This window comes from Ranitomeya variabilis, chromosome 4 (assembly GCF_051348905.1).
Source record: "Ranitomeya variabilis isolate aRanVar5 chromosome 4, aRanVar5.hap1, whole genome shotgun sequence".
Classification (NCBI taxonomy): Eukaryota; Metazoa; Chordata; class Amphibia; order Anura; family Dendrobatidae; genus Ranitomeya; species Ranitomeya variabilis.
Window position 1 is genome coordinate 619,386,382 of NC_135235.1, and position 24,122 is coordinate 619,410,503.

Sequence of the window (24,122 nt, forward strand, 5' to 3'; positions counted from 1 at the left end):
GATCTAATTTTTATTTTTCCACCAGATTGTTATTCTTCCGAGTGTGACTCCTTGCAGTATCACCATTCAGGATTCACCCAGATGCAAGGTTGTATAGACTATGCCATTATAAAGGTAAGGTGTCTGCCAACCAAGGGTTTAAAGGGAAACTCTGCTTTTCAGAAAGGATATCTAATTAAATAAAAGTTTGCAGATACTTATTTTCCCGTGCCAGATTAGTTCCTTCGAACACATGTACTGGGATGGCACAGGATTAGGAACTGGATATTGCTAGCTTGCTGCACTAATGACTGGGATTAGAGATAACGCCAAGCCGGACTCTTAAAACCCCTTAGATTCTGCAGTCAATGCTGACAGCTGCATCTAAGCAGTTAGCAGCACATCGCTGGGGTCCTGGGTTCCAATCCCGCCAAGGACAACATCTGCAAGGAGTTTGTATGTTCTCCCCGTGTTTGCGTGGGTTTCCTCTGGGTTCTCCGGTTTCCTCCCACACTCCAAAGACATATTGATAGGGAATATAGATTGTGATCCCCATTGGGGACAGGGATGATAATCTGCGCAAAACTGTAAAGCGCTGCGGAATATGTTAGCGCTATATAAAAATAAAGATTATTAATATTACTATAGTAGAGGGGCCTAAAAATAAATGGATGCGTATAGGTCCTATGAGAGGCTGCACCTGTGACAAGTGGTTGTATTATGCAAAAGTAGAAAAACTACAAATTCCTTTTGTTGTAATGGTAACAACCTACAAAATAACGTTCAAAGTCAGTGTCATTTCTACCACATGAAAGTTCAAGACTACATTACAGTTTTGGCTTTTTTAAATATTGAGATAAAAAGACAGATAGGTGCTGTGTCATGAAGTACCAAACTAGTCTGCCTCCTTATAGGGTTAACCTTTGCAGAGAGACTACTGACAGCATGCGGCAAAAGTAAGGTCTAGGGGTGCACTAACTATTTAGGAAAATTTCCAGACTGGAACAACGTCGTGTCATTCACAAGTTGCTTTCTCTTCAGCTAAAAACCAACTATTCAGCCCGGGAGGATCTGTTGAGACCAAAAGCCACGGTTATGGAGAAGAAGCCTGTTGTTGAAGTGGACGGTTTCTACCACGCTCTCATGTCCATATGTCTGGTCATGGCTTTCTCACCATTTGGATGTTCCCCAGCAGCTTATATTGTGGCTGAAAAAGAGAAGAAACTAAAAGAATTCATGAAAATATTGGGGCTCCATGACACTGCCTTCTGGTACAGACAGGTTTCTGTGTTCACTTTAATAGTGTTGTTTCTGTGTTCACTTTAATGGTGTCGATCCATACTGGCATGTTAACTTTATAACATTGCATTACTAACCATGTAGTGATCCTTAGTTACATCCTGTATTATACTCCAGAGCTGCACTCACTATTCTGCTGATGCACTCACACATTATGTTACTTACCGTATCCTGCATTGATGAGTTGCAATCACGATTCTGCTGGTGCAGTCACTGTGTACATACATTACATTACTTTTCCTGTACTGATCCTGAGTTATACCTGTATTATACCCCAGAGCTGCACTCACTATTCTGCTGGTGGACTCACTGTGTACATACATTACATTACTTATCCTGTACTGATCCTGAGTTACATCCTGTGTAATGTTCCAGAGCTGCACTCACTATTCTGCTGGTGCAGTCATTGTGTACATACATTACATTACTTATCCTGTACTGATCCTGAGTTACATCCTGTATTATACTCCAGAGCTGCACTCACTATTCTGGTGGTGCAGTCACTGTGTACATACATTACATTACTTATCCTGTACTGATCCTGAGTTACATCCTGTATTATACTCCAGAGCTGCACTCACTATTCTGCTGGTGCAGTCACTGTGTACATACATTACATTACTTATCCTGTACTGATCCTGAGTTATACCTGTATTATACCCCAGAGCTGCACTCACTATTCTGCTGGTGGACTCACTGTGTACATACATTACATTACTGATCCTGTACTGATCCTGAGTTACATCTTGTATTATACTCCAGAGCTGCACTCACTATTCTGCTGGTGCAGTCATTGTGTACATACATTACATTACTTATCCTGTGCTAATCCTGATTTATACCTGTATTATACCCCAGAGCTGCACTCACTCTTCTGGTGCAGTCACTGTGTACACACTGCACATTACATTATTTATCCTGCACTGATCCTGAGTTGCACTCACGATTCTGCTTGTGGAGTTGCCCTTTTCTGTGTCTTCCTTACAGGTTGCCCTGGGTCCTGTTGTACATCATTCTTATTCTCCTGATATCTTTGCTCATGGCCTTTATAACCACGGTCTTCACCCCATTCAAACACAGCAGCTGGTTCCTGATCTTTCTGCTGTATGCACTGTACGGGATCTCTTTGGTGAGTAGCGGACATGTTTTTGGTGCAATTCTGATATGTCCAGGAATTCTCCCAATTCCACTAGTGCTAGTACCAGTACTACAGGTGCTGGAACTTTCCTTTCCTTATTTCCCAGCATGCAGCCCGCCTTTCAATATGCACTGGCTTGCACTGAACGGATAGCCGCATGTTATACATGTGTTAAGTTGGATATACAGGAGAGGAGGCGCAGAGAAACAAAATAACTTCCTGTAAAAAGAAAAGACCTAGCTCAACTTCCTGTAGAGAGAAATTACTAATTCCAGACTTCTTATAGAAAGAAAAGACCCACTACCCATTTCTTGTATAGAGACAAAGACCAGTATCCACTTCCTTTAGAGAGTCAAAAACTGCTCCTACTTCCTTTAGAAAGCAAGGACCGTGCCCACCCCCACTTCCTGTAGAAAGACAAAGACCCACCCCCTCTTCATGTACAAGGACAAAGACCCACCCCCGCTTCATGTACTCGGACAAAGACCCGCCCCCTCTTCATGTACATGGACAAAGACCTGCCCACTCTAAATGTACATGGACAAAGACCCACCCCCGCTACATGTACTAGGACAGAGAGCTGCCCACTCTTCATGTACAATGACAAAGAGCCGGCCCCGCTTCATGTGCAAGGACAAAGACCCGCCCCCGCTTCATGTGCAAGGACAAAGACCCGCCCCCGCTTCATGTACAAGGACAAAGACCTGCCCCCGCTTCATGTGCAAGGACAAAGACCTGCCCCTTCTTCATGTGCAAGGACAAAGACCCGCCCCCGCTTCATGTACAAGGACAAAGACCTGCCCCCGCTTCATGTGCAAGGACAAAGACCTGCCCCCGCTTCATGTGCAAGGACAAAGACCTGCCCCCGCTTCATGTACAAGGACAAAGACCTGCCCCCGCTTCATATACAAGGACAAAGACCTGCCCCCCGCTTCATGTGCAAGGACAAAGACCTGCCCCTTCTTCATGTGCAAGGACAAAGACCCGCCCCCGCTTCATGTACAAGGACAAAGACCTGCCCCCGCTTCATGTGCAAGGACAAAGACCTGCCCCTGCTTCATGTGCAAGGACAAAGACCTGCCCCCGCTTCATGTGCAAGGACAAAGACCTGCCCCCGCTTCATGTGCAAGGACAAAGACCTGCCCCCGCTTCATGTGCAAGGACAAAGACCCGGCCCCGCTTCATGTGCAAGGACAAAGACCCGCCCCCGCTTCATGTGCAAGGACAAAGACCCGCCCCTGCTTCATGTACAAGGACAAAGACCTGCCCCCGCTTCATGTGCAAGGACAAAGACCTGCCCCTTCTTCATGTGCAAGGACAAAGACCCGCCCCCGCTTCATGTACAAGGACAAAGACCCGCCCCCGCTTCATGTACAAGGACAAAGACCTGCCCCCGCTTCATGTGCAAGGACAAAGACCTGCCCCCGCTTAATGTACAAGGACAAAGACCTGCCCCCGCTTCATGTGCAAGGACAAAGACCTGCCCCCGCTTCATGTGCAAGGACAAAGACCTGCCCCCGCTTCATGTGCAAGGACAAAGACCTGCCCCCGCTTCATGTGCAAGGACAAAGACCTGCCCCCGCTTCATGTACAAGGACAAAGACCTGCCCCCGCTTCATGTGCAAGGACAAAGACCTGCCCCCGCTTCATGTGCAAGGACAAAGACCCGCCCCCGCTTCATGTACAAGGACAAAGACCCGCCCCCGCTTCATGTGCAAGGACAAAGACCTGCCCCCGCTTCATGTGCAAGGACAAAGACCCGCCCCTCTTTATGTACAAGTAAAAAGACCTACCCCCTCTTCTTGTAAAAGGATCCACCCTCTGTTCCTGTAGAAGGACAAAAACCCGCCCCCTCTTCATATAGAGGTACAAAGACCTTCTTGTAGAAATGCATAGACCCGCTCCCCCACTTCTGTAGAAGGACAGAGTCCCGCCCCCACTTACTTAAGCGAGCAAGAATCCTCCCCAACTTCCTGCAAAACCAAAGAAATGAACGTGAACATATGTTGGTATAGGTGTAATGTGAAGGTGCACTGGCACACTGTGGCCATTTAACAGACAAATCCTAAGATAAAACCAAAGTGAGGAAATACCCTGCAGTAACTAAATAAATAACTAATAATAGTACATGTACATAGCATAAGGTACATAGTTGACATTGTTTTAATAAAAAAAAGTATAAAATCCATCCTACTGCGACAAGGTGTACCCAATCAGGACTGACCCTAACTCTTGTAGTTCACCTCAATATGTGTTATCCATATAGAAGGGGAGAGAAGCAGTACATTGCAAAAGGGCTTTTTTTTTCAAGCACTATCTGACAATATCCATCTATGAAGGTGAGAATAACCAATGAAAGAAGGGTACACTACTTCCCCAGCGATTGATCATTCTGAGGACTGCTGGGTGTTGTAGAGTCTGCAGTAAATTATGTGCCAAATCGTCTACCAACTTCCTCACTATTGTTTTCTTTCTCCAGATCCTTTTTGCTTTGATGCTTACTCCTCTTTTTAAAAAAGCCAAGCAGGCTGGGGGTATCGCCTTCCTGGCCACGCTGGTCCTCGGCGCTCTTGGCATCTTCATTGTGATGAAAGGCGACTTCCCCAAATCTTTCGTCTGGTTCTTTAGTCCATTCTGTCAGTGTACGTTCATGATTGGGATAGCCCAGGTGAGTGTTGCAACAATATAGTGAAGAAACGGATCATTCCTATGTTCCTGTACAGGAGTAATAGCAGAAGATTTGCTCATGTGTATTCATATAGCACCTGCATATACAACAGCGTTGTACAGATATGTTCTCTCACATTGGTCCCTATTAAAGTGGTTGACTAATGCTCCTATCTTCAGTGTCACGTCGCTCCCTGGCCTCCCAGGTTCTTGTTTGCTAGAGGTTGGTGTTCTCCTGAAGATTGACAGTTTTGGGCAGGTAGTATGGCAGCTTTACCTCTACAGCATTGGAGGAGCGCAGGGGCACTACAGATGGACAGCTCCAGAGCTGCACTTGCAAGCTGTATAGCAAACAGCTTGCAGGCGCGGCACTAATAAAATGAAGCATACTCCTGAAGATTGACAGTTTGGGTTGGTAGTACGACTTCGCTGTAAGCTGGGGCAGCTTTGCCTCTGCAGCATCGGAGGAGCACAGCAGCACTACAGATGGATAGATCCAGATATTTGGACAGCTCCAGAGCCGCACTTAACAGCTTCCAGGTGCTGCACTAATATAATGAGGCATACTCCTGATGATTGGGAGTTTGGTCCTGAACTGCTCTTTTTCCAAAACTGTTCTACCCCACAAGGGTCCAGCACGATTTGCTCTGGTGGTCTGCACACGGACGGAAACTATCCTCAGTTACCTGAGAACCAGATCAACGGCGTGATGATGCCTCAAACTCACTCCCTGTAACTTCCCTAGATCCAGCATCCGGGAGAAGAAGCGAAAATGCCCAGCTATTTGAACCATACCTTCCCCCTCTTTATTTTGTGTGGAGGTCAGAGAACCCCTTTAATAATTGCTGAGGGGGTCTCTGAAGTTTCTTTCTTCACCATGATGCCCCTGCTACTATGTCTCTTTTTTCTTCATGGAACTTCGCAGTGTAGAGAAAGAAACGTTGAGGAGGAAACAGGACTAAAGTAGCCCTTTCATTCTCAGGGGTCACATAGTTCGGACCCCCAGCAATTATTAAGTGATGGCATCCTAGAGCTATATCATCACTTACTAAAATGGGAATACCCCTTTAAGTGGGTATTTTTGCCTCATAAAGTACTAGTATATTCCATCACCTTCTGATCAGCAGGGGTCCGACTGCGCAGTATGAACATGAAGCCTTGGCAGATTCACCACATGACATTTCATCAGATGGCATCTGTTATTCAGATCTGCCAGGATTATCTCTGCCTCCACCGCAGACGGCTCATTCGCCCTCGTTCTTCCAATGTGTTCAGATTTTTGCTTGCTGTCAGTGAATGGGAACAGTCTTGTGTGCGCCCAGTGACCCCTATAGCCCTAGTCCTGAGGCGTGAATACACTGTGTTCCAAATTATTATGCAAATTGGATTTAAGTGTCATAAAGATTTAATTGTTTTGTTTTTCAAATATACTCTTGGATGGTATTGTGTCTCAGGGCTCAATGGATCACTGAAATCTTAAACACATGTGATAATTAGTTTTCCAGGTCATTCTAACTAAAGGAAAACTACTTAAAAATGATGTTCCACACTATTATTAAGCAGGCCACAGATTTCAAGTAACATGGGAAAGAAAAAGGATCTCTCTGCTGCCGAAAAGCATCAAATAGTGCAATGCCTTGGACAAGGGATGAAAACATTAGATATTTCACGAAAACTTAAGAGTGATCATCATACTGTGAAGAGATTTGTGACTGAAACAGAGCACAGACAGAGTTCATGCAGATAAATGCATAATGAGGAAGGTTTCTGCCAGACAAATTCATTGGATTAAGAGACCAGCTGCCAAAATACCATTACAAAGCAGCAAACAGTTATTTGAAGCTGCTGGAGCCTCTGGAGTCCCTCGAACCTCAAGGTGTAGGATCCTTCAGAGGCTTTCTATGGTGCATAAACCTACTATTCGGCCACTCCTAAACAGTGTTCACAAGCAGAAGCGGTTGCAGTGGGCCCAGACATACATGAAGACTAATTTTCAAACAGTCTTGCTTACTGATGAGTGTCGAGCAACCCTGGATGGTCCAGATGGATGGAGTAGTGGATGGCCACCATGTCCCAACAAGGCTGCGACATCAGCAAGGAGGTGGAGGAGTCATGTTTTGGGCCGGAATCATGGGGAAACAGCTGGTAGGGCCCTTTAATGTTCCTGAAGGTGTGAAAATGACCTCTGCAAAGGATATAGAGTTTCTGACTGACAACTTTCTTCCATGGTATAAAAAGCAGAAACGTGCCTTCAGGAGCAAAATCATCTTCATGCATGAAAATGCACCATCTCATGCTGCAAAGAATACCTCTGAGTCATTGGCTGCTATGGGCATAAAAGGAGATAAACTCATGGTGTGGCCACCATCTTCCCTGACCTCAACCCTATAGAGAACCTTTGGAGTATCAGCAAGCAAAAGATCTATGAGGGTGGAAGGCAGCTCACATCAAAACAGCAGCTCTGGGAGAATATTCTGACTTCATGCAAAGAAATACAAGCAGAAACTCTCCAAAAACTCACAAGTTCAATGGATGCAAGGATTGTGAAGGTGATATCAAAGAAGGGTTCCTATGTTAACATGTAACTTGGCCTGTTAGGATGTTTTATAAATAGAGTTAAATAGCTTTTTTGTTCAGTGAATGTGACCACCTAATGCTGCAAATTCCACAAATGAGCATTTTCAGTTCTTTAACCCCTTAATCCCATATGACGTCCTATCCCGTTGAGGTGACCTGGGACTTAATTCCCAGTGAGGGGATAGTACGTCATATGCAATTGGCCGCGCTCACGGGCACTCACTATTTGCCAGGAGCAGTCACGGACCACTCCTGGTACATTAACCCCCGGCACACTGCGATCAAAGATGATCTCAGCGTTCCGGGGGCATAGGGAAGCATCGCGCAGAGAGGGGGCTCCCTGCGTGCTTCCCTGAGACCCTCGGTACAAGGCGATGTACCGAGTGTCTCCTCCCTGCAGGCCCCGGATCCAAAATGGCCGCGGGGCTACTTCCGGGTCCTGCAGGGAGGTGGCTTACAAGCGCCTGCTCATAGCAGGCGCTGGTAAGCCTGCAGCCCTGCTTGGCAGATCGCTGATCTGACACAGTGATGTGCAAAGTGTCAGATCAGTGATCTGACCCAATAGTGTGATGTCCCCACCCCGGGACAACGTTATAAAATAAAAAAAAATATTTAGATGTATACAAAAAAAAAAAAAATTCCTAATTAAAGAAATGTATTTATGGGAACAATATTTTTTTTTAACTAAATAATAATAAAAAAAAAAAAAGTACAAATATTTAGTATCGCCGCATCCGTAACAACCCCACCTATAAACCTATCACACTAGTTAACCCCTTCAGTGAACGCCGTAAAAAAAAAGAAAAGAGGCAACAAGCAACGCTTTATTATCATATCGCCGAACAAAAAGTGGAATAACACGCAATCAAAAACACGGATAAAAATTGCTTTATCAATTTTACCAAACGCGGAACGGTATAAACACCCCCCCACCCCCCCAAAAAAAAAAAAAGAAATTCATGAATTGCTGGTTTTTGGTCAATCTGCCTCACAAAAATCAGAATAAAACGCGATCAAAAAATGTCAATGGTAACAATAAAAACGTCAACTCGTTCTGCAAAAAACAAGACCTCACATGACTCTGTGGACCAAAATATGGAAAAATTATAGCTCTCAAAATGTGGAGATGCAAAAACTATTTTTTGCAATAAACAGCGTCTTTTAGTGTGTGGCAGCTGCCAATCAAAAAATCCGCTAAAATACCCGCTATAAATAGTAAATCAAATCCCCCTTCATCACCCCCTTAGTTAGGGAAAAATAATAAAATTAAAGAAATGTATTTTTTTCCATTTTCCCATTAGGATTAGGGTTAGGGCTAGGGTTAGGGCCAGGATTAGGGTTGGGGCTAGGGTTAGGGCTAGGGCTAGGGTTAGGGTTGCGGCTAGGGTTAGGGCTACAGTTAGGGTTGGGGCTAATGTTAGGGTTAGGGCTACAGTTAGGGTTGGGGCTAAAGTTAGGGTTTGGATTACATTTACAGTTGGGATTAGGGTTAGGGTTGTGTCAGGGTTAGGGGTGTGGTTAGGGTTATGGTTGGGAATAGGGTTAGGGGTGTGTTGGAGTTAGGGGTGTAATTAGGGTTGGGATTAGAGTTAGGGATGTGTTGGGGTTAGGGGTGTGGTTGGGGTTAGGGGTGTGGTTGGGTTAGGGTTTCAGTTAGAATTGGGGGTTTCCACTGTTTAGGCACATCAGGGGCTCTCCAAACGCGACATGGCGTCTGATCTCAATTCCAGCCAATTCTGCGATGAAAAAGCAAAACAGTGCTCCTTCCCTTCCAAGCTCAAACAGGGGTTTACCCCAACATATGGGGTATCAGCGTACTCAGCACAAATTGGACAACAACTTTTGGTGTCCAATTTCTCCTGTTACCTGTGACGCCTGCCGCACCTGGTTCGCAGCATACTTACCTCTCCCGGCGTGCTTCTCCCGCTGCTGCCGCTCCAGCTGGGTCTTCTTCCGGCGCTTTTGTCCAGCTCTACGCGTCCCCGGTGTGTCTGCACGCTGCCTGGCCTCCCGACCTCCGGTCTCTTTGCTGTCTCCTAGTTCCCGGCGGTGGCCGTTCGCACTCCTCCCTCTGGCTCCAGCGGCGCACGCGCACCCCCTGTGGCTGACCTTCGTTCGTTCCGCTCCTCCTTTCCATGATGCTGCTGGTTTCCTGACCCGGAAGTTCTATTGATGCTTCCTTTATCAGGTAGTCTCTCCCTCTGTCCTTTGCCTGTTTGTCTATTGTTCTCCGCACTAGATTCAGGTCCCTTGCTTCCTGGCTCCTCTTGTTCTCGGCCAGTCTGTTCTGCATTCTGTGCGTTTCCTATCCAGCTCTCTCCTGCTTTGTTACCTCTCTGCATTTCCCCTTTGTGCCTTTCGTCCGTCCGTGCCCTCTCCTTGTTTGTTTTCCATTTTTCGTGTCTCCTGTATATCCTTCATCCATCTTCCTCGTCCTGTGCCACTTCTATCCCTCCTGGTATCTCCTGCCTCCGCTACCTGTTTTCCCGCTTTCCTCTTGTGTTTCTCCTATGTCCTGTCCCCGGGTATCAGCATCCGTGGTAATAGTCTCCTTTGGGCCTGCCCCTGACGCTCCCTGTATAGGGGGTGGTTTACGAGGCCAGCTCACCTTAAGGAGGTTCGTTGCCGTGGTCCATCGGGTTCACCCTAGGAGTCCCAAAAACCCTACATTACCCTTGGGAAAATACAAAACTGGGGGCTAAAAAATAATTTTTGTGGAAAAAAATTTTCACGGCTCTGCGTTATAAACTGTAGTGAAACACTTGGGGGTTCAAAGCTCTCACAACACATCTAGATAAGTTCCTTTAGGATGTCTACTTTCCAAAATGGTGTCACTTGTGGGGGGTTTCAATGTTTAGGCACATCAGGGGCTCTCCAAACGCAACATGGCGTCCCATCTCAATTCCAGTCAATTTTGCATTGAATAGTCAAACGGCGCTCCTTCCCTTCCGAGTTCTGCCATGCGCCCAAACGGTGGCTTACCCCCACATATGGGGTATCAGCGTACTCAGGACAAATGGTACAACAACTTTTGGGGTCCATTTTCTCCTGTTACCCTTGGTAAAATAAAACAAATTGGAGCTGAAGTAAATTTTTTGTGAAAAAAAAGTTAAATGTTCATTTTTTTTTAAACATTCCAAAAATTCCTGTGAAGCACCTGAAGGGTTAATAAACTTATTGAATGCGGTTTTGAGCACCTTGAGGGGTGCAGTTTTTAGACTGGTTCACATTTGGTTATTTTCAATCATATAGACCCCTCAAAATGACTTCAAATGTGATGGTCCCTAAAAAAAAAATGGTGTTGTAAAAATGAGAAATTTCTGGTCAACTTTTAACCCTTATAACTCCCTAACAAAAAAAACGTTGGTTCCAAAATTGTGCTGATGTAAAGTAGACATGTGGGAAATGTTACTTATTAAGGATTTTGTGTGACATATCTCTGTGATTTAAGGGCATAAAAATTCAAAGTTGGAAAATTGTGAAATTTTCAAAATTTTCGCCAAATTTCCGTTTTTTTCACAAATAAATGCAGGTAATATCAAATAAATTTTACCACTATCATGAAGTACAATATGTCACGAGAAAACAGTGTCAGAATCATCAGGATCCGTTGAAGTGTTCCAGAGTTATAACCTCATAAAGGGACAGTGGTCAGAATTGTGAAAATTTGGCCTGGTCATTAATGTGCAAACCACCCTTGGGGGTAAAGGGGTTAAAACATATCAAATGTTTAGAGATTCTACTGTGCCTAATAATTTGGAACAGTGCATTTTGAGATTTTATTCATTTTGGAGATTATACTGTTATCATTGGGAGGTTTCTTCAATAACGGGTGATGACTTTTATTAGACTGACTGTCATTTGCACCGACCATTTAGGAAAATCCGAGTAAAAAGGAATTTGCATAATAATTTGGAACATGGTGTATAGTTAACGCATTCTCCGTGTAGGCAGTTCTATGGATTTTAGGCTCATACATTTTACCTGCACTGATACATTGTAGTAAATGGTATATTTGTCTTAACCACTGCCCACAAAAAAGACAAGAACCAATGTTTTTTTACAAGGCGGGCAGAGGACCTTATCTAGCGCTTATAGAGCATTAGGTCTCTCGGGCTATGTTCACATGCATCACATTTTTTTCCAGAATTTTTGCCTCATTTTTGGGTGCGGATGACTTGTGTGTTTTGTCTACAGTACACATTTAATAATGTTAGTTATATTCACAAAAAATGCTTAAAAAACACAGTTGCAGTTTTTTTACGCTTTTCTTTTTTTTTTTATCTTTCTCGTTACTTTCTATGGAAAAAAAAGCTGAAAGATTTGGCATAATGCAGATATAAACAAAAATACAGCAATTTTCCAATTCAGTCAGGAAAAAAAAGCACAAGCGTTTTGGAATTTCATAGCTTTTGCTGGTACTGTAAAAATCAGCTTTTCATTTGAATAAAAAAAAAAGGTTGCAAAAACGCAATATGTGAACATAGCCCAATACAGCTAACACCTGCTTCGCATCGCCCTAGGTGGAGCTAGCTCCAATTGCGGCAGGTTAACCCCTTAGATGCATCGGTTGAGAGCAATCGCAGCATTTAGACAAGAAGGGGACATGCAAAAATGTAAGTAAAAAAAATATATAGAAAAAATATCTCGACAAAATGGCTCCTCGCAATGAAGGAGAACAGTGTCACTACTGTTGTCTGTTGAAATAGCAGTAGCATCCCCTACGCCAGTGAGGCGCTTCCTGAGAATCTCTGACCTTAGATCTTTTTTAGAAGGCCCATTTCCCAGCCAACGACTCTTGTATTCTGCAGGCAGTCAGTGGCCACTGATTAGCTGCAGCGGTCGCCTGATGCTTTCGCAAATATAGCCAAAAGACAGAGGAGCGTTGCCAGTTTGGCAGCTGAGTTTTTTTTTTTTTCATTTTACCACCAACCAGGAATGATCAGTTTTCTCTGCGAGGAAGTCATCAGTATTCCTATCACACAGTCACATTACTGCACTTTGTGTTTTACAGGTCATGTTTCTAGAGGCCCATGGAAAAGGGGCCCAGCTGTCTAACCTGAAGGACGGGCCCTACCCCCTTATCATTTCATTCATCTTCCTGGTGGTGGACAGTGTCATGTATCTGCTCCTGGCCTCCTACCTCGATCAGATCCTTCCCAGTAAGACGGGTCATACATTTACTACATGCCACCAAGTATTACAATTCTTTTATTTGTCCGCAAGATGGGAAGGGTTTGGATGGAATAGATATGTACAGTAGATAGATAGATAGATAGATAGATAGATAGATAGATAGATAGATAGATAGATAGATATGGGATAGATAGATATGGGATAGATATAGATAAATAGATAGATAGATAGATATGGGATAGAAAGATACAATAGATAGATAGATAGATAGATAGATAGATAGATAGATAGATAGATAGATAGATAGATAGATATGAGATAGATAGTTAGATAGATACGATAGATAGATAGATAGATAGATAGATAGATAGATATGGGATAGAAAGATACAATAGATAGATAGATATGGGATAGAAAGATACAATAAATAGATAGATAGATAGATAGATAGATAGATAGATAGATAGATAGATATGGTATAGATAGTTAGATAGATAGTTAGATAGATAGATAGATACGATAGATAGATAGATAGATAGATAGATAGATAGATAGATAGATAGATAGATAGATAGATAGATAGATATGGGATATAGATAGATAGATATGAGATAGATAGATAGATAGATAGATAGATAGATAGATAGATAGATAGATAGATAGATAGATAGATACAATAGATAGATAGAAAGAGAGCAGCACTTGGACACTGGCATAGTTTGGTACAAGGCTTCACAGGTACATGCCAGTACTAATATTGGAAAAATCAAAGAAGCAGCACACTATTATTTTAGTGCAAAAAAATGTTTTTTTTTAATAGCCCATTTGTGCGAGAGGTTTCGGCTCTGTGTGTGAGCCTTTTTCAAGTAGTATAAAAGTGCACATTCAGAGTATAATTTAACCCCTTACTGACATTGGGCGTAATAGTACGCCGATGTCGGTATCCCTCGCTTTGATGTGGGCTCCGGCGGTGAGCCTACATCTATTCCGGCGCATGTAAGCTGTTTTGAACAGCTGACATGTGCCCGCAATAGCTGCGGGTGGAATCACGATCCACCCGCGGCTATTAACTAGTTAAATTTAAATCGTGCTTCCGGCCATCGGGCCGGAAATACGCACACCAGTGACCCCCATCATTTGATCGGGAGGCATCGGTTTGTCAGCATGACAACCAGAGGTCTCCTTGAGACCTCTTTGGTTGTCAGTGCCTGATTGCTATGAGCGCTACCCAGTGGTCGGCACTCATAGCAAGTCAGTATATCTGCTACATAGAAGCGATTTGAACATCGCCTCTATGTAGCAGTGCCAATCGGGCTATGGCCGCATGGAAGCATGCCAAAAGTTAAAGAAAAATGTTTTTAAAAATATTAATAAAATTAAAAAAATATAAAAGTTCAAATCACCCTCCTTTTGCCCCATTAAAAATAAAACAATAATAATAAAAAATCAAACATACACATATTTAGTATCGCCGCATTCAGAATCGCCCGATCTGGTAATAAAAAAAAGCATTAACTTGATCGCTAAACAGTGTAGCAAGAAAAAAAGTCAAAACGCCAGAATTTTTTTGGTCGCCGCAATACTGCATTAAAATGCCATTAATGGGCGATCAAAAGAATGTATCTGCACTAAAATGCTATCATTAAAAATGTCAGCTCGGCTCACAAAAAATAAGCCCACACCCAAGCAGAGATCCTGAAAAATGGAGACGCTACGGGTATCGGAAAATTCCCCATTTTTTATTTATTTTTTTTAATCAAAGTTTGGAATTTTTTTTTCACCACTTAGATAAAAAAGAACCTAGACATGTTTGGTGTCTATGAACTCGTAATGACCTGGAGAATCATAATGGCAGGTCAGTTTTAGCATTTAGTGAATTTAGCACAAAAAAAGCCAAACAATAAACAAGTGTAGGATTGCACTTTTTTTGCAATTTCACCACACTTGGAATTTTTTTCCCATTTTCTAGTACACAACATTGTAAAACCAATGTTGTGGGTCACAAGTACTTGTCCCGCAAGAAAATTAGCCCTGACATGGCCATATTGATGGAAAACTAAAAAAGTTATGGCTCTGGGAAGGAGGGGAGCGAAAAATGAAAACACAAAACCGAAAAAAGCTCCGGTGGTGAAAGGGTTAAAGTATGCAGTGAAGTGAATACAATTTACATCAATTAATATCAAAACAGTACAATTTCATATCTGTTATTCCATATTTACAGTTGGTACGGAAAGTATTCAGACCCCTTTAAATTTGTCACTCTTTGTTTCATTACAGCCATTTGGTAAATTCAAAAAAGTTAATTTTTTCTCATTCATGTACACTCTGCACCCTATCTTGACTGAAAAAAATAGAAATGTAGAAATTCTTGCAAATTTTTTAGAAAGGAAAAACTGAAATATCACATGGTCATAAGTATTCAGACCCTTTGCTCAGTCTTGAGTAGAAGCACCTTTTGAGCTAGTACAGCCATGAGTCTTTTTGGGAATGATGCAACAGGTTTTTCACACCTGGATTTGGGGATCCTCTGCCATTCTTCTTTGCAGATCCTCTGCAGTTCCATCAGGTTGGATGGTGAAAGTTGGTGGACAGCCATTTTCAGGTCTCTCCACAGATGTTCAATTGGGTTTAGGTCAGGGCTCTGGCTGGGCCAGTCAAGAATGGTCACAGAGTTGTTCTGAAGCCACTCCTTTGTTATTTTAGCTGTGTGCTTAGGGCAGGGCCGGCGTCAGCACCCGGTGTACCCGGGCAACTGCCGGGGCCCTGAACAAATGGGGGGCCCACTGGTGGCCGGGACACCAGGGAGACCTGGCCGCTTCCCCAGCAGCTTTGGCACTACTTGAGCTCAGCCGTCACTTAAACAAACATGGTCGCGCACAGTGCATTCTGTAGCTGTAGTAATGACGCGGCCGGGCAGACACACAAGCAAAGTTAAAGGCACAGTGCCGGCCCAACCGCATCATTTAGTAGCAGACACAGCTGCAGAGTGCACTGTGTGCGGCCATGTCTGACGGCCATCAAGCAGCGCGCCCTCCATAGCCACATGCCAGAGCTGCCTGATGAGCGACAAGCCAGGGGGAGGTGAGTGATGCTTATGTCTGTGTATGCATGTATGATGTGTATATCTGTGTATATCAGTGTGTATGACTGTATATATTTATGTATTTTTGTGTATTTGTCTTTAAATATATGTATGTACATATCTGTGTTTTGTGTGTGTGTGCATGTCTGCATATTGTATGTGTATATCTGTGTATTTTACTGTATGTGTGCTGTGCATGTCTCCGCATTGTGTGTGTGTGCATGTCTGCGTACTGTGTGTGTGCATGTCTGCGTACTGTGTGTGTGCATGTCTGCTTACTGTGTGTGTGCATGTTTGCGTACTGTGTGTGTGTATGTCTGCGTACTGTGTGTGTGCATGTCTGCGTACTGTGTGTGTGCATGTCTGCGTACTGTGTGTGTGTGCATGTCTGAGTACTGTGTGTGTGCATGTCTGCGTACTGTGTGTGTGCATGTCTGCGTACTGTGTGTGTGCATGTTTGCGTACTGTGTGTGTGCATGTCTGCGTACTGTGTGTGTGCATGTCTGCGTATTGTATGTGTGCTCATGTCTGCGTAATGTGTGTGCATGTCTGCGTACTGTGTGTGTGCATGTCTGAGTACTGTGTGTGTGCATGTCTGCGTACTGTATGTGTATGCATGTCTGCGTACTGTATGTGTGTGCATGTCTGCGTACTGTATGTGTGTGCATGTCTATGTACTGTGTGTGTGCATGTCTATGTACTGTAAGTGTGTGCATGTCTACGTACTGTATGTGTGTGTGTCTGAGTACTGCGTGCATGTCTGCGTACTGTATGTGTGTGCATATCTGCGTACTGTGTGTGCATGTCTGCGTACTGTGTGTGCATGTCTGCGTACTGTGTGTGTGCATGTCTGCGTACTGTGTGTGCATGTCTATGTACTGTAAGTGTGTGCATGTCTATGTACTGTGTGTGTGTGCATGTCTAAGTACTGTATGTGTGTGTATGTCTGAGTACTATGTGCATGTCTGCGTACTGTATGTGTGTGCATATCTGCGTACTGTGTGTGCATGTCTGCGTACTGTGTGTGTGCCTGTCTGCGTACTGTATGTGTGTGTATGTCTGAGTACTGTGTGTGCATGTTTGCATACTGTATGTGTGTATGTCTGCATACTTTGTGTGTGCGCATGTCTGAGTACTGTATATGTGTGCATGTCTGCTTATTGTATGTTTGTGCATGTCTGCGTACTGTATGTATGTGTATGTTTACGTATTGTATGTGTACATGTCTGCGTAGTGTATGTGTACATGTCTGTGTATTGTGTGTGTGTGCATGTCTGCTTACTGTATGTATGTGTATATTTATGTATTGTATGTGTACATGTCTGCGTATTGTGTGTGTGTGCATGTCTGCGTATTTTGTGTGTGCAGATCTGCCTATGTGAAGGACGAGGGGGAAGGCTAGGCCCTGTGTAGTATATCTATATTTCTCCTCCGTATTTGTACATCATGAATCGTGGTATGTGGGCCCACTGAGACTCTTTTGCCCGGGGCCCACAAAAACCTGCAGCCGGCCCTGGCTTAGGGTCATTGTCTTGTTGGAAGGTGAACCTTCGGCCAAGTCTGAGGTCCAGAGCACTCTGGAAGAGGTTTTCATCCAGAATATCTCTGTACTTGACCACATTCATGTTTCCTTCAATTGCAACCAGTCGTCCTGTCCCTGCAGTTGAAAAACACCCCATAGCATGATGCTGCCACCACCATGTTTCACTGTTGGGATTGTATTGGGCAGGTGATTGAGCAGTGCCTGGTTTTCTCCACACATACCGCTAAGGCTGCAGTCACACTAGCAGTATTTGGTCAGTATTTTACCTCAGTATTTGTAAACCAAAACCAGGAGTGGAACAATTAGAGGAAAAGTGTAATAGAAACATATGCACCACTTCTGTATTTATCACCCACTCCTGGTTTTGGCTTACAAATACTGAAGTAAAATACTGACCAAATACTGCTAGTGTGACGGCAGCCTTAGAATTATCACCAAAAAGGTCTATCTTCGTCTCATCAGACCAGATAATCTTATTTCTCATAGTCTGGGAGTCCTTCATGTGTTTTTAGCAAACTCTATGCAGGCTTTCATATGTCTTGCACTGAGGTGAGGCTTCCGTCGGGCCACTCTGCCATAAAGGCCCGACTGGTGGAGGGCAGCAGTGATAGTTGACTTTGTGGAACTTTCTCCCATCTCCCTACTGCATCTGTGGAGCTCAGCAACAGTGATCTTGGGGTTCTTCTTTACCTCTCTCACCAAGGCTCTTCTCTCACGATTGCACAGTTTGGCTGGACTGCCTGGTCTAGGAAGACTTCTGGTGGTCCTAAACTTATTCCATTTAAGGATTATGGAGGCCACTGTGCTCTTAGGAACCTTGAGTACTGCAGAAATTCTTTTGTAACCTTGGCCAGATCTGTGCCTTGCCACAATTCTGTCTCTGAGCTCCTTGGCCAGTTCCTTTGACCTCATGATTCTCATTTGGTCTGACGTGCACTGTGAGCTGTGAGGTCTTATATAGACAGGTGTGTGCCTTTCCAAATCAAGTCCTATCAGTTTAATTAAACACAGCTGGACTCCAATGAAGGAGTAGAACCATCTCAAGGAGGATCACAAGGAGATGGACAGCATGTGACTTATACATGAGTGTCTGAGCAAAGTGTCTGAATACTTATGACCCATGTGATATTTCAGTTTTTCTTTTATAATAAATTTGCAAACATTTCTTGTTTTTTTTCACTCAAGATGGGGTGCAGAGTGTACATTAATGAGAAAAAAACGAAATTAAATGGCTGCAATGAAACAGAGTCTGAATACTTTCCGTCCCCACTGTATATAACTATTATTATGATAGATATCATTCAACATTTTGGGATAGTAATTTAAGTACATCAACCTTACCCAAAAAACCCACATATATATGAATATCACTAGATATCACTTTCGCAGAAGCAAGAATCAAAGGGATGTAATAAATAATCCAGCACATGTCAGCATATGTCCAAAGCTAGAAAACATCAATGCATTATTAATGGTGCTGTTTTACAAATCAGTAAGCCCCAAAGAAGAGTAATTCATTGAAAGACACCCTGCCTAGAAGAGCTTACAGGCTGTGCAACAGGATAAATCCAGCACTTACAATACTTATCCTGTACTGATCCTGAGTTACATCCTGTATTATACTCCAGAGCTGCATTCAATATTCTGCTGGTGCAGTCACTGTGTACATACATTACATTACTTATCCTGTACTGATCCTGAGTTACATCCTGTGTTATACTCCAGAGCTGCATTCAATATTCTGCTGGTGCAGTCACTGTGTACATACATTACATTACTTATCTTGTACTGATCCTGAGTTGCATCCTGTATTATACTCCAGAGCTGCACTCACTATTCTGCTGGTGCACTCACTGTGTACATACATTACATTACTTATCCTGTAATGATCCTGAGTTACATCCTGTATTATACTCCAGAGCTGCACTCACTATTCTGCTGGTGCAGTCACTGTGTACATATATTACATTACTTATCCTGTACTGATCCTGAGTTACATCCTGTATTATACTCCAGAGCTGCACTCACTATTCTGCTGGTGCACTCACTGTGTACATACATTACATTACTTATCCTATAATGATCCTGAGTTACATCCTGTATTATACTCCAGAGCTGCACTCACTATTCTGCTGGTGCAGTCACTGTGTACATATATTACATTACTTATCTTGTACTGATCCTGAGTTGCATCCTGTATTACACTCCAGAGCTGCACTCACTATTGTGCTGGTGGAGTCACTGTGTACATACATTACATTACTTATCCTGTACTGATCCTGAGTTACGTCCTGTATTACACTCCAGAGCTGCACTCACTATTCTGCTGGTGCAGTCACTGTGTACATACATTACATTACTTATCCTGTACTGATCCTGAGTTACATCCTGTATTACACTCCAGAGCTGCACTCACTATTCTGCTGGTGCACTCACTGTGTACATACATTACATTACTTCTCCTGTACTGATCCTGAGTTACATCCTGTATTATACCCCAGAGCTGCACTCACTATTCTGCTGGTGCACTCACTGTGTACATACATTACGCTCATTATTCTGCAGTCAAACTTTGTGCACCTTCTGTGTACGAATGACCGGGGACTCATTGCAACTGGCAAGTTGCTGCAACCACAAAAGTTGAAAAAGTTTGGCTTTTTTGCAACTTGCTACTGTGGCAGCAACTTCCGGGTTAAAATACGACCCCATCACTCAATGTTACCCTATCACATTGCAGCAATATTGCTCTATATTTGATGTGTGAGTGTCAAATTGCATGTGCAGCTTCAGCCTAATATTTTAGTAGATTTAGAGTCTTCTAAACAATATGGTTTGACCTCCACCGACCACATGTAATCTGTGGGTATTCCTGGCTGTAGGTGTTTGAATTTTCTGCAGTGCCTCCGCTGGAGAATTGAGGAATTACAGTTTTCATTTATTTCAAATGGTTGTGAGTTCTGTTTAGTCCTAATTAATGGGCATTTTCTGTAAATCCCAGAAGTAACATGGAGCCTTATACTCTATATACAGGCGAGTATGGACTGAAGAGGCAGCCTTTTTTCTTCCTGAAGCCATCTTACTGGTCAAAGAAGAGGAGAAACTATGGCGTTCTCAGTGAGAGCTTCTTTAGCGCAAATACAGACCTGAGTGATATCGTAGAACCTGTAGCCTTAGGATTACAAGGGAAAGAAGCCATCAGGTAAATTACTGTGGAGATGTTTCTTGACATCGATCACTGGCGGTCCGACCTCTGGGACCACCACCAATCCTAACAATTAACATATAGTGAGCACTTGTCTCTGTATTCTCCAGAGCTGCATTCAAGCTATTCTACATGGCATTACATTTCACTTTCTCTGCATCTTGAAAAGTGTGTTGTCCAAAAATAATAATAATATTAAAAAAACAATAACATGACCATTTACTTCTAAAAACAGCAACACACCAGTTGTTTTGTTGTGTCTGGTATTACAGCTGAAGTGAATGAGGCTGAGCTGTTGTACCATATACCACCTGTGGATGAGTGTGTCGCTGTTTTAGGAAGAAAGCCTTTAAGATACTTGAATTGCATCTCTCTGTAAAAACCATAGGAGGTAGCAAATGTTATATTGCTACCTCGGTGGTCCCCATCCAACGTTGCTACCTCGATTGTCGCCATCTACCTGAGCTGCCTCGGTGGTGCCCATTCAATGGTGCTGCCTCAGTGGTCTTCATCCAGTGGTGCGGCCTCGGTGGTCCCCATTGAGCGGTGCGGCCTCAGTGGTCCCCATCCAGCAGTACTGCCTCGGTGGTCCCTATCCAACGGTGCGGCCTCGGTGGTCCCCATTGAGCAGTGCAGCCTCAGTGGTCCTCATCCAGCAGTACTGCCTCGGTGGTCCCTATCCAACAGTGCGGCCTCAATATTCCCCATCTAGCGGAGCTGCCTCGGCGGCCCTATCCAGTGGTGCGGCCTCGATAGTCCCATCTAGGTGAGCTGCCTCGGTGGCCCTATCTAGTGGTGCGGCCTCGATAGTCCTCATCTAGGTGAGCTACCTCGGCCCTATCCAGCGGCGCGGCCTCGATAGTGCCCATCTAGGTGATCTGCCTTAGTGGCCCTATCCAGTGGTGCGGCCTCGATAGTCCCCATCTAGCTGAGCTGCCTTAGTGGCCCTATCTAGTGGTGCGACCTCAATAGTCCCCATCTAGGTGAGCTGCCTTAGTGGCCCTATCCAGTGGTGCGGCCTCGATAGTCCCCATCTAGGTGAGCTGCCTTAGTGGCCCTATCCAGTGGTGCGGCCTCGATAGTCCCCATCTAGGTGAGCTGCCTTAGTGGCCCTATCCAGTGTTGCAGCCTCGGTGGTTCCCATCTAACTGAGCTGCCTCAGTGGGCCCCATCCAGTGGTGCTGGGTCAGTGGTCCCCATCCAGCGGAGCTGCCTCGGTGGTTCCCATCCAGCAGTATTGCCTCTGTTGTCCCCACCCAGTGGTGCTGCATCATTGGTCCCTGCAGGTTCTGACCTTAGCAGTGATGGTGGCATGTACGGCATGTGACCTCAGAGGCTAACAATTGGTTGCAGCGGTCACTTGAACGGTATACAGCACATAATTGCTGCAGAGAGTAAAGAGAAACTGGCAGGGGACCCCTGCTAAATTTCTAAAAAACCCTAGAAACTTTTTTTTTCTGCAACTTTGTACTGCTTATTTAATTTTTTACATTTTCATTATTTTTTTTCCTCTAGAATTAAAAATATTCATAAATCTTTTAAGAAAGAAAATCAGCAGGCGGAAGCTTTACAAGGTGAGACACGTCATCTCTGTGATGTCAACGACGCACCCGACTTCGACACATGCATTGCACCCTTGGGACGCAGTGGAAACAGTTGGCGTTTCCGTTCACTGACAGCAAGCAGAAAGATTTAATAATGACAAAGAGCAAATAAGTGCAGACGTATTGCCTTACGCAATCGTTAATAGCTTTTCTGTACACCAGTGCATACCAATAATGAGCTGTTGTACTGAGGGGACAGGGCCCCATTTAGGGACACTCCACTAATACCGATTTCTTACACTAGGGTTAACCTTGGATATATACGAAGGACAGATCACCGCACTGCTCGGCCACAGCGGCACCGGGAAGACAACACTGATGAATATTTTATGCGGGCTCTGCCCTCCATCAGAAGGTGAGATGTTCAGCTCTTTCAGGATCACTGCAGCATGATGCAGTATCGCTCTCGTGGTGGAGGAGGAGAGCGTCTGTGTTCAGCCTGACATCCGCTCCTATTCTCTTATCTATATAGATCACAGCCGCCTGCAGATTTCACTGCAAGTCTACAGTGATCTGCATTTGCTTTCTTTAAAAAAACCCACAGAATCTTATTAGTGACTATTCACACCTGACATACGCATATACCACTGTATAGACATCCATTGGTGTCTCTCTCCCGTGTTCACAAAAGTGTACCATGAGCTTTGGTTTTTATGCATTAATCTCCTGTACAAAATAGCGAAGTCGACAGCACTATTCCATACACTAGCATGATGTGTGCTGGACGGACACTTTAGCCTCGGTAATCGGGAGAAATCCCTCTCTGGTAGCCTTCATTGGAAGATATAAGAAACCATGGGTGTATGCTGCACAATGGTTTCCTGTGTCCGCCAATGAAGTGACCACAAAAAGGGAATTTTTGGTACTTACTGTAAAATCCCTTTCTCATGTACCCCAATGAAGTCTAGGAGAAAGGTAAGTAAAGGTAAGTACCGAAAAACCCTGTTTTCTCAGTTTTCATTGGGTTACACAGGAATGCATCTCTGCAGCAGCATACACCCATAGTTTCCTGTGTGCCCCAACGAAGGTTATAAGAAAGGGATTTTATAGTGAGTACCAAAAATCCTATTTTCTCAGTCGCTTCACTGGGGGACACAGGAAACCATCAGCATATACCCATAGTTTCCTGTGTGTCCCAATGAAGTTTATAATAATAATAATCTTTATTTTTATATAGTGCTAACATATTTCCGCAGCGCTTTACAGTTTACACACATTATCATCACTGTCCCCTATGGGGCTCACACTCTAAATTCCCTATCAGTATGTCTTTGTAATTACAAGAAAGGGATTTTATAGTCAGTACCAAAAATCCTATTTTTTTCAATCGCTTCATTAGGGGACACAGGAAGCCATAGCATCAGTATACACCCATAGTTTCCTGTGTGCCCCAATGAAGGATACAAGAAAGGGATTTTATAGTGAGTACCAAAAATCCTATTTTCTCAGTCGCTTCATTGGGGGACACAGGAAGCCACAGCAGCATCAGCATACACCAGTTGTTTCCTGTGTGTCCCAATGAAGGTTATAAGAAAGGGATTTTACAGTGAGTACCAAAAATCCTCTTATCAGTCACTTTATTAGGGGACACAGGAAACCATAGCAGCATCATACACCCATGGATTCCTGTGTACCTCTAAGAAGGCTAGGGGAAAGGGATTTTACAGTAAGTACCAAAAATCCTCTTTTCTTAGTCGCTTCATTTGTGGACAGAGGAAAACATGGAAGCAACATGCACCCATGGTTTCCAGTGTACCCCAATGAAGGTTACAAGAGAGGGATTTTACTGTAAGTGCCAAAAATTCTCTTTTTCCGGTCTCTTCATTGGAGTGCGCAGGTATACACCAGATATTTCCTGTGTCCTTCAATGAAGCGACTAAGAAAAATGACTCTAC

At 43.9% G+C, this 24,122-nt stretch overlaps 1 protein-coding gene across 4 annotated transcripts in view; it reads left to right on the plus strand.

Annotated features, from left to right (window-relative positions):
- ABCA5 (ATP binding cassette subfamily A member 5) overlaps positions 1–24,122 on the plus strand; it is a 172,155-nt gene that overhangs the window by 53,537 nt on the left and 94,496 nt on the right. For 3 of the 4 annotated variants that reach the window (XM_077253451.1, XM_077253452.1, XM_077253453.1), the window contains 8 exons: positions 26–114; positions 1,021–1,250; positions 2,266–2,407; positions 4,896–5,084; positions 12,675–12,822; positions 20,452–20,620; positions 22,139–22,197; positions 22,472–22,582. In XM_077253451.1, coding sequence (XP_077109566.1) covers positions 26–114; positions 1,021–1,250; positions 2,266–2,407; positions 4,896–5,084; positions 12,675–12,822; positions 20,452–20,620; positions 22,139–22,197; positions 22,472–22,582 — 1,137 coding nt within the window. The remainder of the gene's footprint in view (positions 1–25; positions 115–1,020; positions 1,251–2,265; positions 2,408–4,895; positions 5,085–12,674; positions 12,823–20,451; positions 20,621–22,138; positions 22,198–22,471; positions 22,583–24,122) is intronic. The other variant, XM_077253455.1, reaches the window with a different exon arrangement.